Genomic DNA, 14009 nt, shown 5'->3' on the forward strand with positions numbered 1-14009 from the left:
CAAACAAAACACAGCTACCACTGACAATACATTTTAAAAATAAAAAAATTAACTGATTTTTTAACTTTTGAAAAAACTTTATTATTCCAGGATTTAAGTTTTTCTTTCTCTAGATTCAGACTAGTAGAAGTTATTACAGCTAATGCACAAAATTGAACTATTTGTTTAGAGAAACAGTGACAGACGTAATCTAGAATCTAATACAAATATGATAGATAAAATTAAATTGCCACAACAAATGTTTTTCTATTATGACAAAAAATTGTAACAAGTGCTACAACAAAACATTTGAGTCACTTTAGTAAAATGGTCAGGGAAATACCAATGTTAAATAACTGCAAAACTTATAATGAATGGTAAACACTTAAGTGGTATCAATTCTTTTTTTTTTTTTAAAGTGGTATCAATTCTAACAATATTTAAACAGGGATTATCATGTAGCAAAACCACACCAAACGTATTTTTTCCTCATCTGGTTAAGTTCTATCAGGTTAAGAAAAATTTCATATATATTCATTTATATACATATGTATGAATTATTTATACCTGGCCATTGTGCTGGTGATGTATTGGGAGTTATTGCTTCATCTAAGCTTCCTGTTTTCAAAGAATGTCGATGCGGAAGCAGTACTGTCTGATACATCATACCAGTAAACTGATTTGCTTGAAATGAACTAAGAAAAGATTTAAATAAGAATAATCTGTAAGAATTACAATAAAACAATAATAAAAATACGATGACCTAAAGTGAATTTCACATATAATATTTCTATGTTTTAGATCTAACTTCTAGAGTATCTTAAATTCAAATTTTCATTAGTTATACTGCTATTACTGAGCTAAAGTACCATTCTCTAAAGTCTGGCACAATTTTAAAACTAAGGATCCTCTAAGTGTAAATATGCAAATTTTCTAAATTAAAATACATGTGATAGGTTTTAAGCATATTTATTTAATGAAAGATGTAGAATAAATACAAATGAAAAAACTAAATCACTAATGACCACAAACAGCAAGCTATTCTATCAAAGTTCAAAACAAGATAATCTGAAAACAAAGTTAGCTTAGGTTCAGTTTGATATTTAATACCTAGTCAATCCTACATCAGGATAGGTTACATTAGGTATATGCACCAAGTACCAAGGATATTATGAAAAATGTGGTTTCTGTATCCATGAAATTTATAGTCTGGTGGAGGAATCAAACACAAATAATTTTATCATACTGCTTTCTTTTTTTGAGGGAGAAGATAGAGGCTATAGAAGGAGTGTGAGAGAGAGAATCCCAAGCAGATTCCATGCCCAGCACAGAACTCAACTCTGGGCTCAATCCATGATCCTGAGATTATGACCTGATCTGAGATCAACAGTCAAATGCTTAACCGACTGAGCCACCCAGTCATCCCTATCATATTGCTTTTAAAGACAAAACCTACACATACAGGGTTATGAAAGCAAAAGTGGGGAGCATTTTACACAATTTGGGTATTCAGGGTAAACTTCTCTAAGTAATGGTACTTTAAACTAAACCTAAATAAACAAATTAATGAACAAAGTAATTTGCAGCTTCACATAAACTATGGAAAATATCTGACAGGGCAGACCGGGTGGCTCAGCAGTTTAGTGCCACCTTTGGCCCAGGGCGTGATCCTGGAGACCCGGGATTGAGTCCCACATTGGGCTCCCTGCATGGAGCCTGCTTCTCCCTCTGCCTGTATCTCTGCCTCTCTCTCTCTGTGTATGTCTCTCATGAATAAATAAATAACATCTTTAAAAAAAATATATCTGATAGAAGTTTTTAAAAAATCCTATCAGAAATTTCTATATCAAATGTGAGGTAAATGTAATATTTAAATATAGCACATTTATTGGTTTAGATCTGTTCTGGCTGGCAAATCTTCTAAGTCATAACATTTTGACGCATTTGTAAATAGTTTTTCTTGCCTTACTTTCCAGTTTTGAGATGGCAGTCCGCCAACAAAAAAAAACCTCGCCTACTACAATCAGCCTATGGAAATGATGAAAAAGATAAACATATGTTGAGGGGAAAAAAAGGCCACACTCAAAAGCAAGAAAGTGAACTCCTGGAGGATGAAAAAATCAAACTGAAGCCACCTGTGGAATGCAGAAGCAGAGGAGTACACTGAGACTCCCATGAGAGAATGCAAACACATAAAACAATCAGAAATCAACACCAACAGAGGCTAACATCAGCTAAGAAATAACAAACTCAGTGAATGACCTGCACCCGAGAAAGCAGACTTATTATTAGAACATGACAGAAGGTGATTTATGCTCAGGTTAAAACAATTCAGAAATACAGACAATAAGTTACAAAAATAAAAGTGGTCATTAAAATCAACCAGAGATCTTAAAAATAAAAAACTATTTCTAAAACACAAACTCAGGCTAAATAAAGGACATGAAGACTGAAGAACAAGTTAGTGTCTGAAAAATGAACAAGGGTTTCTCTTGAAATGAAGCAAAAATAAAGAAAAACAATGAAATGAAAACTAAAAGAGAAAAAGAGAAACCTGAAAGTTCCAATACTGTCTAGTAAGAAATACAAGAGAGAAGACAAAATATTTAAAGAAATAAAGTCAAGAAACAAAGGATCATAGGGGAAAAAGAAGAGACAAACCAAGAAACAGACTCTTATAGAGAATATAATGATGGCCACCGGAGGGAAGAGAGGGGTCGGACTGGGGAAACAGAGATAGGGATTAAAGAGGATGAGTAACAGGTGCAATCACTACCCTGTACACCTGAAACTAGTATTACACTGTGTTATCTAACTGGAATTTATTTTTTTATTTTTATGATACTATTTATTTATTCATGAGAGACACAGAAAGAGAGAGGCAGAGACATAAAGGGAGAAGCAGGCTCCATGCAGGGAGCCCGTTGTGGGACTCAATCCCGGGACTCTGGGATCACACCCCGGGCCAAAGGCAGGCGCTAAACCACTGAGCCACCCAGGCGAACCACTAATTGGAATTTAAATAAAACTTTTTTAAAAACAAAGAGAATTTCAAAGAACTAAAGAAAAATACCAAAGTGTCAAACAGTATATTTTAAAAGTTTAGGTAGATTATAGTGAAATCTTAGGCTCTAAAGAGAAAAATCATAAATATCACTCTTTTGTCAAACTAGTCTCAATTCCATGTCAGTTACTCCTTCCATTGTGCTACCAGAGACTTTCACTACAATATATATAATTATATAATATAGTACATAATATTTTAGTATATAATTATAAATATAGTTATATATAACTACAATATAACTACGCTATAGTACTTACCACTTAAGTGCAATGTCATGTTATAAATATATCTTATCAACTCACATTTGTTTCTAGATGGACTTTAAGAAAGGAGATCTTAGTGCATATCACAATGCCTGGCATTAGGCAGTGATCAATAAAAGTTGGCTAAATTAGTTATACTGACAAGGGTCTACTTAACATTCACTTGCCATTAAGGCATAAGCTAAAATTCAAAGATGAAAAAACAATATTCATCACTTCAAATGCTTTCTGCATTATTTAGACTGTGATAAACAGTTTTTCTAAAGCAAGAGCACACAAATTCTGAAACCTCATCAGTTACCACAAACATTCCTAAATTTCACAAAAAGATATTTACCTGTAGTTATGACTACCACAAAGGCACTGATAAATACAAGCAGAAAGTGAGGCTGCTAAAGTATGCATTACATATACCTGAAAAAAACAACAACAAAATTACTTTAAGTATAACTTAAAAAAAAATCAAACTTGTTTTAAAACCTACTTTAATCAGCATTGTAAAAAAAAAAAAGATGAAAAACCTATTTTGTCCTTATAAACTATTCTTTTTCTTAACACTCATTTATACCTATAGAGATTGCACTACATAGACAAATTAAAAACACTAAGGCTGTTGGCAGAAATCATAAAACACACACCTGCTACCTAATTTCTATTTCAAGAACAAATGGGAACAGATGTTAGCTATTCAGTAGTGTATTAAAAGAAAGCCATGTATTAAAAGAAAACCTTCCAAGATTCAACCTTCTTCCTCAACCAAAATATGTAAAAGCTCAGTCTGATAAATTATAGTTTACCCATGGACAAGCCATTAAAGAATACGCTACCATATATTCTAGCTACTAAAGAAAACAAGCAATCTAAGGAGAGTGAAATTATTTAGAGAAAAGAGAAGGTATGAAAGACAACAACTGCAGGGAAACTTTTGTACTGAGAAAGAGAAAGCTCTAAATATGACATGACAAGCAATAAGAGAAGCAGGTTTGAGAAGCAAAACCCAAGTCAGAAAGCAAACTAGATTAGACTATTAAAAGACTAGGTTTTGATCTAGTCATGAGGTATGACAGTCTTCTATGTAAATAAAAATGGGACTCATAGATTAAAATCTAATTGCTATTTCCCCTTCAATTATCAATAAGATGTGGGGTATGAATTAAAATCAAGAATATAAAAATAAATAAAATAAAATAAACAAATATCATTATAAAAAGAAGACAGTAAGACCAAATATAGAAAACTGCAAAAATGATCAGAATTTCTTCCAGCTTATCCAATCAAAAAGTGGAGTCTATTTCTCCACTTACTAAATCTGGGTTACCCTTGTGACTTGCTTTGACCAAGAGGACAAAATGATATGGGACTTCTGAACTTAGTCCTTAAAAGGCCTTACAAATTCTACTCTGGCTGTTCTTTAAATCCTTTCAACCACAAAGGGAAATAACCTAGGGGTGATGGTTAATTTTATATATCTACTTAACTGGACCATGGGGCACCCAGCATTTGGCCAAACATTCTGGGTGTATCTGTAAGGCTGATGTGGGATGCAATTAACATTGGTAGAAGTGGTAGATTGAATAAGGAAGACTGCCCTCCTTAATGTGGGTGGGCCTCATCCAACCAGGGGAAGACCAAAATAGAACATAAAGCTGAAAAAAGAGAACTCCTGCCTGGCTACACTGAGCTAAAGTATTAGTGTCTTCCTGCCTTTGGACTAGAACAGAAACACAGGCTTTGGGGCTCAAGCCTGCTGGCTTTCAGACTAGAACTTACACTCCATGGGCTCTCCTAGTTCTCAGGCTCCTGGACCCACACTGGAACTACACAACAGGTCCTCAAGCCTCCAGGTTGAGGACTGCTGATCTTGGGACTTCTCAGCCTCCATAATTCTCGGAGCTAATTGCTTGTAACAAAGCTCTGTACACCCACATACACACATCCTATTGGTTCTGTTTTTCTAGAGAACCTTGGTTTGCTTGGTAGTCAACGGTAAGACACATTATGACCCCAGATTCTCCTGTCAGCCCTGGAAATGGTCTGCCAACCACCAAAAATGTAAACACAACCATGCACATCCAGAATCCAGCCAGCCTACCAGCTGAGTAAAGACAAATGAAAATATCCAGAGGTCAGTCCAGCTGGCTGGAATTAAAGAAATAAGAAGCCAATCCACTGAATCATGAGCAAAATAAGGGATGGCCATTATAAGATACTAATGTTTAGGAGTTAATAAGCAGCAGAAGCTAACTGATATGCCAAGTGAATGCATATTACTAAAATTAAATATGAGATACAATCTGGCTAAAATGAACACAATCTAAAGAAAATTAAATTCCTTATTGTATAACATACCATGTGGACATTTATACTACAGAGTAATACAGGAAAGTACTAATTATTATTATATCAAAATACTCCATCTCTATTTCTAAAAAGCAACCAGCTTTTTGCCTAAGGGTAATGCTAAAAGAATTGCACATGTATCTGTACAAACACTTATTACTCTTATCTTAATAAAGTGCCTAAATAAGACTATTGTAATTAAAACCTCAAGTACCCTAATGGGATAAGAACAAAGTGAGGTAAGCCTGGCCCTCAACCACAAGTTTTCTTTGGTTACAAAATATAAAGATGGTAATGTAACAATCCCTATGTGTAGTCTAATGTTTAAAACTGTTTCTAAAAAGTGCTTCTTTACATTTTTCTTTCAGTTTTATTATAATAAATAGGTAAGTTTTAAAGAATGAACCAAGTGTACTTACTTTACTGCTCTGGATGTCGGGATGGGGCGGTGAATCAAAGTTTATAATGGCATGTAGAATATCATGTGTTAGGTTACTGAGGTGCAGTAATGGGTTGGCAACTACTGTCTTGGCACTGGCTGTACAAGCAAAGAGGAGGGGTACCGAGGTTTGCTCTGACAAAGGGCTGAGAAATATTGGTTCTGATGTTTCCTTAAAGACAAAGGGGATAAAGGGTTAACTGACTATTTATAGTTATAATCCATTGCTTAACTAATTCAGGGGCCTGGGGGAAAAACTTCAAAACAATGATAAATTAAAAGTGTAACAGAAACTCTAAGAGTAAGACAGGACCTGAGGAGGTCAACATTCCACTAAATATATTGAAAAGTGAGGGACAATACCCTCTTATCCTAAAGAGAACTTCATCACCTCACACGCACTCACACAAGAATGCAGAGTATGAATTCACCAGATCACAGGGCCTGATATCAAATGATCCTGAAACCATTATGTACACACAATTCTACAAACTCCTAATATAAAGCACCACACAAAAAGAGTATTCCATAAAGCAACCATAATGAAAGCCAACAACTTTAAGGCCACGTTATCAGAGAAGTCTTCTCTACCTAATTTTAAATATTAAAATTTTTAAATTTTATAATTTTAATTTTTATATTTAAAGACAAAAAGAACACTACCAAAACCCATTTCTCCTATGTATACTATTTCAACTGGCCATTGTCTAAGCAACATACCTGCTGAGATTCTTGTAAAAGCAAAATCAATTCCATTCTTACAGAGGCAAGACCGCCACCATGGGACCCATGAAGTATGCAGTAACTCAGGAACATCCTCAAGAGTGATTGATATTTCAAAAGCCACTGTCTTTTTTCCTGAAAATTTTCTCTCAGTTGTTTCATTTTTGTTTGCTGAAGCAAATCTTCACCATCTCCATTTAATCCAAATTCATCTCCATTTTCACCAAATACAGCCTGTAAGTCTTCACCATCTGAACAATAGTCACATGTCCTCTGAAGAGCTATCACCTCTTTTTCAAGCCAGTGGTAGAGTTGGTAACGCAATTTTCCACCATCTATTTCATAACCAGTAGATAATGTACGAAGTTCTACTGTGAGAATCTTTAAACATGCTCTGAATTTTAATTGAACTGCAATTATATCTTCTGATGGACTTAAAATGTCATTTTCATCTAGTGTGCTGAGAGAGTCTGTGTAATTAGAACTCATTTCATCTATTTTTTTCTCTGTTTTTCTCTGTAAAGGTTTTAGTTCTTTCATTGAAAGTGGGAGATCCTCATTTTCTTCATCATTATCACTGTCCCATTTTAATTCTAAAGAGTCATCCTGAAATACAACACTTGGTTGGCTCCAGTCAAAAGAAAGAGTGGAGTTTGACTGCTTCTCTGAGGAACCTTCCGAAGAAGAGCCAAAACCATTCATTAGTGATTGTGACCAATCAATAGTAGAAGACTTATCTTCCTTTGCATCCAATTTTAATGGAGAAGAAGGAGAATAGTCTTTACTAGTATCCAGAAAACTAGATGTTCTGCAAAAAGGTTTTGTTTTCTTGATGACTTTTGGCATCTTCGATAATACTTCCAAAGCCAACATAGGGCAGCCAGCTTTCAAATGAGCACTGGCAGTAGTAAAAAATAATCTTCTTTCACTTAAATTAATTGTTCCTGCCAGTCCACTTTTTCCTGTTAAACCCATGTGTGTGGATAGTACATCAGATGATCCAAAATGACGTCTTAGCAAAAGAGGATGTGTTCTTAGGTAATTGTAGAAATTAAAAACTGCAGGATTACAGGCTGACATCATGACTTGATCTGAAAGAAAATTCACTCTATGAGCTAAGAAAAGTTTAAGAGTTGTATTGTAGTCCTTTTCCTCAACTATGGCATCTTTATCTACCTAGTCTTTTGACAACATCTTACTAAAAGACCACACTAATACACAGCGCAGAATAGACAAGAACACATTTGTAATGGAAGTGTTTTAACACAAAAGGAAAACAAAGGTTATACTGATTTCACACTTCTTCAAGTAACAACAGAATATCCAATTTTACACTCATAGTTCTTATTCTCCTACTTCCCTCAACATTCCTTCTGAGTTTGTTTTGTTCAATCTTCCTCATCTCTACTAGAGTTCAGGGCTTGACCTCTTTTCCATTTATACTCCATGTAGAACTCATACAGCCCCATGGCTTCAAACAACATCAAGGCACTGATACTTTACACATCTATTTCAGGCCCAAGTTTACCCTGTAAATCTAGACTGCTATATCCACAGGCTTACATTACATTTCCATTTCCATGCACACACTCTTGCTTCAAAGCCTTTTTATTTAGTGAGCCTTTGGCCTAAACTACTCTTGACCCAATTAGCTACACTGACCTACCTCCTGACACTCAGGTCTCTGCTCAGAGGCCATGTTATCAGAGAAGTCTTCTATACGTAAAACACTCCCTCATACCTGCTCCTGGTCTTGCCCCTATCATTTATCTCCAGCTAAAAACTTCGAAGAATTATCCTTGACTCTTAGTTCCATCACATTCTATATCCAATCCTATCTAATCTACCTGAAAATTATATTCCAAATCCAACCACTTTTCTCTGTGTCCACTCCTATCATCCTGGCCCAAGCCACTACTGCCTTTTGAAATTTTCTTTTAGAATACAGATTTAATTGGCTCTAAAAGTATGTGATCTTATATTAATCCCAAATCAAAATACATTTTTGACATGAATATGTGTAGGTATAAAAAAAGTGATAAGGAAGGTCTTTTCTTTCCCCCTGCATTACAGAGGGCAGTTTGGCAATCTTCAGCTCAGGTGGTCTGGACACCAGAAAAACCAAACGTGGCTTTCTCACAAGTCTTTCACAGTAAGACACATGACACACTTTCCAATTAAATGATGCTATGTAAAAAGCTATGAACTAAAATCTTTTCCAGTTATTACTCCAAATGATATGGCATCTATGATACCAGCTATCAGAAACAATTCAATTGTACTATGGAAAAATATTTGAAAAGCATATATCATCATTTTTATATAATTTATAGAAAGACTTCCATTTTATACTAACCTCCAGAAATGCTTTAGCAAATGGGATTTCTAAAACAAAAAGGCAGGAGTAGATCTCAAAAATATAAATTATAAAAAATTATCCACCACACTCATCTCATAAAAAAATTGATCAAATCCTTAAATCAACTTTACACTGAATATTTTTAGTATAAAAATTACAAAACTACTTAGCCAATACACAAGCTTCCACCTAAGAAAACTACCTTTACATCATTATTTTCTCCAAAATTTAAACTCAAATGTTGATAATATTTATGTTCAATGGATTTTATAAAAACAAAAAATCCAAAGTACTTGGTTTTCAAAAGATTTTTCTGAAAAAAGGAATTCCTTCCACCTAAAAGCAAAAACAAAAAAACCCACATACTTAACTCTGTGTTCCCACCTAAACCTTAAAGTCTTAGTCCATGTTTCCAACTTGCATCCAACAAGTGTGTTCTGTACCCAACAAATACTAATTCAATTCTTTATTCTAACATCTTAGAAATGCAGCTTACCATCATCCTCTCTGACAGGTTGCTTTATTAATGTTTCCAGAGCACCGCTATAATCTTCCAAAATCCAATATGCCATACTCCGAAGAAAAGGATCATAATGCATATTTACATTCAGTGAATTGAGTTCACTGACAGGAGAATCAATTCCCAAAACTTTTTTACGTAAAATAGATTTATATGTTGCAGATGTATCAAATTCAGACTCATAAAGTCTTGCTATTACAAGAGCCAACTGAATGTCATTCAGTTTCTCAAGACATACCTTCAAAAAAAGAACTACTGGTCATAAATAAGCAGGAGTATCTTTCATTTTAAGATAAACTCAACTGACTACTAATTAGAATGAGTAAAAAGCACTGTTAATATCTGATCTAAGTTAATAACAAAAAAAACATATACTGCTTACTTTAGCAAATCTACTTGACATTTAATAACTGCAAATCTGCTTGCTAGTACTACTTACTTGCAAAAAGAATTAGTATATAACTATTAAATAATTCTCAAGAGATTCAACTCAAGTGACCCTTCCCTCCTTCCTTCCATCTTTCTTTCCTTCCTTCCTTTTCTTTCTCACTCTAGAGAGAGAGAGAGAGACAGTGGGGAGAGGGGGAGAGGAAGAGGGGAAGAAAATCCTAAGTAGGCTCCACAGCGTGGAACCCGACTCGGTTTTCCACCTTACAACACTGAGGTCATGACCTAAGCTGAAATCAAGAGTGGGACACCTAACCGACCGAGCCACTCAAGCATCCTGACATTTTGTCTGTTGATCTTTCTTCTCCATCTACCTCAGCAGACTGTATGATTTCCTAATTAAAAAGCTCCTTTGATCACTTGTTCGAAACCCTGAACAAAAGGGCAATTTCAGGGGTAGGCTGTGTGGCTCAGTTACTGAAGTGTCTGCCTTCAGTTCAGCAGTGATCCCAGGATCCTGGGACTGAGCTCTGCATCAGGCTCTCTGCTCGGCGAGAAGTCTGCTTCTCCTTGTCCCTCTGTCCCTCCCTCCACTCATGCTCTCTCTCTCTCTCTAAAATATAATTTTTTTAAAAGGGTAATTTGAGATACATTATACCTTAAATGCTTTAATTTTTTTAAGGCTTACTGAAAAATAATCAGTAAAAAATATGCTAAGGTTCATCACGTAAGACAGAGCCAAATATAGATTCATGTAAGTTTAAACTGACAGGACAAACTTTTTTTTGACCTGCTCATAAATAATATTCTTAAAAGTTAGATCAACTATCTCTACCAACCAATACAACATGGTTAATCTTCATTCCTTATAAATATCATTCGAGCTAAATGACAAGATTTTAAAAGTCACTGTTAAATATTGCTAAGTATTTATTTAGGCTTACATAATTTCCACTATTAAACTGAAATTAAAAAATAAAAATTTAAGCCTATAGAAAGAACTTAAAAGGATGACAATGCTTTTTTAAAAGTTTCATGATTACCTCAATTGCATCTCTAAGGCAACCAGCTAAAAGAAAAAATGCTGCAGAATGTTCAAATCTTTGTTTGCCTAACAAAGAAAAAGCATTCTTTAAAGCTGCTTTACGCCATCTCTCATCCTCAAAATTGTGTCCAAAAAACTGTGTCATCCTGGGGTCTTTTTGGGATCTATAAAGAAAAAAAACCGAAAAATTTGAAACGTTTCTACAGTCAGAACCAATTTTAACCAAAGTTAGCCATTTAAAAGTTAGGACTCAAAAGAAACACTTGCCAGTGTATAAATTACTATACAAGTGCTTCTTTTCTGAGCAAAAAGAGCACAGTAAACATCTACTTCTTCACATAAATCTCAGAGATTATTGAAAAAACTTCTTTCAAACTATAAAGAAGACTGCTTTAGCAGTACTTTGAGAAATTATGCTTAAATCCATAGAAAATATGTACTTTATATTAACTTATATATAAAATACATACTTCATCATTTAAACTTCATCAATTACCCTCATCCTTGCTGCCATCTGAGGATGACTGGTAACTGAAACCTAAGGAATCTATCTTGATTCAAAAAAATCTTAAAATCTCTAGTCTCTTAGGAAACTGACCAGTGCCCATGATTTTCCCCCAAAGGTTGCCATACAAAAGGATTCTCCTAAGAAAACTGGGACTGAATGCAAAATAAATGGTAAACTATTCTTGGTGATCATGTTTATCAAGCCTTGCTGACAACTTGTGAAAGACAGAAATTCCAAGTGACCGTAGCTCAAGAATGGGGTTAGGTCAGGGACCGCAACAGGAGGGTACTTTGGAGGGATGACCCAGCCCAAAAACTCCTAGTAGGGGAGAGGGTGGATCCCTGTTCAAGATTCCACCAATTCATCTTCTTCCCCACCCCAGATGCAAGGTTTTGATTTAGTTCTTTGTTCTACAGAGGCATCATGGGAAGTTTCTAAAATAAACAACAACAACAAAAAATTCTTCTGGACTGATAAACCTGAAAACCAAACTAAACTGACCTCATCAAGATTCTTTTTGCTCTGGAAAACACCTGGGCTTCTTTCTCATGAATCTCTATTTTAATGCAAAAATAACTAAGAATCTACATGAATCACACTTAATAAGAAAAACAAATCTTTACTTTTATTTCATACATTGTCTTTTCATTTAAAGTTTTCCATTTTGAAGCGCGGTCTTTTCACCTACCTATATAATCCCCAAATCACAGCTTTCTTTCTCATTGCAAGGTAAAAAATGGCAGCATCTAAAGGATCATTCTTTCTATAAAACGCTGCTTTGGCTACCTATAATTAGAAAATAATGGTCAAAATTCCACAGAAACTATTTTTAAATGAACAAAATAATTTCTTTCACATTCAAGACTGGCACACATTATTTAACTGTTCAATGTATTTAGAAAATATGTCCCCTACTGCATGGATGTACACACACACACACACACACACACACACAAACACATATTATACACATATACAGAAATACATTTGTTTTTTTATAATTTCAAAAGTAATTCTTGGGGGCCTCCAAAGACACAGGTAAGTGGGAATATAGGACAACACTTTTCATTACAAATTCTTCAGTACTATTTTATTTTTCCAAAGATGTATATACATTATTTTGTAAAAATCAGACATATACTACTAAATACATGTATCAACTAGTAATTTAAGAATTGGAATATAAACATTAAAAACCTGTATTACTGTGGTATTTTGAAATATAATGGCTATTTAAAAGCATTTTATAGCTTCAATCTTTAAAAGAGAGAAAAACAAAAGAAAAAAACACCCAAAATATACTAGTTATTTTTTAATACCAAAATAAAACACAGCTTACCTTTTCTATGCACTTGCGTAAGGTACGGGTATTTCGGACCCACCACCCCACGCCCATGGCTCTCAGTTCAGACCAAGTGGGATCCTCTTTCTGCATGGCTGGCAACATGTTCAGCAGCTCTTCTTCTGCTACTGAGTGAAATGCCCAAGCAAAATGACTGGTAGACAGGCCTGAGGAAAAGTAAAAAATAATGTTTATAAGAAATATAAATATGTTTATATAATGATTATCAGAAATGTGTGTTCCATGTTTGCCAGAAAAATGTCTAAACTTTTTATGAGACTCACAGAGTTACAAGTAAGTAATTAAAGTTGAAGGGAATATGTGTTTTTATTTTCTTGCTTCTTCTAACTTTGTCACTTTATTATTTTCCACAAAAAGCATGTATTTTCCAGAATTAAAATATATTTTCTAAAAGATAAGAAAAAATGCTATATGGCAAATGCTGTTGTGATTACTTTTGTTCTGTAGCTACTACCTACAATCTTTCCTTAGAACATGAGAAACACATAAAGTATTATTCTATGCTGAAATGATTGTTCTTCATAGTTGATTCTCACTGTCCTTTGGCTAACATTTGTTTTTGTGGATTTAAAGAGCATCAAGCAGACACAGAACAGTGTGCTAAACAGAACTTAAGATGTAGACTCTAGAATCAGAATGTATACAAGAAGTCCAGCCCCAATCCTAAGTACAAGACAGTGGACAAGTTTATTTAGTCTCTTGATTCCTCAGTTTCCTCATTCATAAAACGTGAATAAGCATGGCACTACCTTATTACGTTGTTGTGAGGATTACAATACTATAGCTAAAGCATTTAGAATAGTATTATACCTGGCACATAATAACTATTGTCAGATACTTTTCAAATTATTTAAACAGTAACATTTAGAGAGAACAGCAATTCTCTCAACCTACTAGCCCATACATGTGGTATTTCTTGTTGAGCTTCTATTTTGTCTCTTCACAGTACTACTTCTAGGTCAAGTACATGATTAACTATAAAATGTGGCTTTGACATATATGGACTCAAAATTTAA

At 34.4% G+C, this 14009-nt stretch overlaps 1 protein-coding gene across 4 annotated transcripts in view; it reads right to left on the minus strand.

Annotated features, from left to right (window-relative positions):
• DMXL1 (Dmx like 1) overlaps window positions 1-14009 on the minus strand; it is a 126863-nt gene that overhangs the window by 49078 nt on the left and 63776 nt on the right. For all 4 annotated transcript variants that reach the window (XM_055301783.1, XM_055301782.1, XM_055301784.1 and 1 more), the window contains 8 exons: window positions 12970-13139; window positions 12319-12416; window positions 11121-11286; window positions 9667-9928; window positions 6809-7902; window positions 6069-6260; window positions 3647-3723; window positions 547-674 (listed from right to left, as the gene is read on the minus strand). In XM_055301783.1, coding sequence (XP_055157758.1) covers window positions 547-674; window positions 3647-3723; window positions 6069-6260; window positions 6809-7902; window positions 9667-9928; window positions 11121-11286; window positions 12319-12416; window positions 12970-13139 — 2187 coding nt within the window. The remainder of the gene's footprint in view (window positions 1-546; window positions 675-3646; window positions 3724-6068; window positions 6261-6808; window positions 7903-9666; window positions 9929-11120; window positions 11287-12318; window positions 12417-12969; window positions 13140-14009) is intronic.

The sequence above is a fragment of the Nyctereutes procyonoides genome, unplaced genomic scaffold (assembly GCF_905146905.1).
Source record: "Nyctereutes procyonoides isolate TBG_1078 unplaced genomic scaffold, NYPRO_anot_genome, whole genome shotgun sequence".
NCBI lineage: Eukaryota > Metazoa > Chordata > Mammalia > Carnivora > Canidae > Nyctereutes > Nyctereutes procyonoides.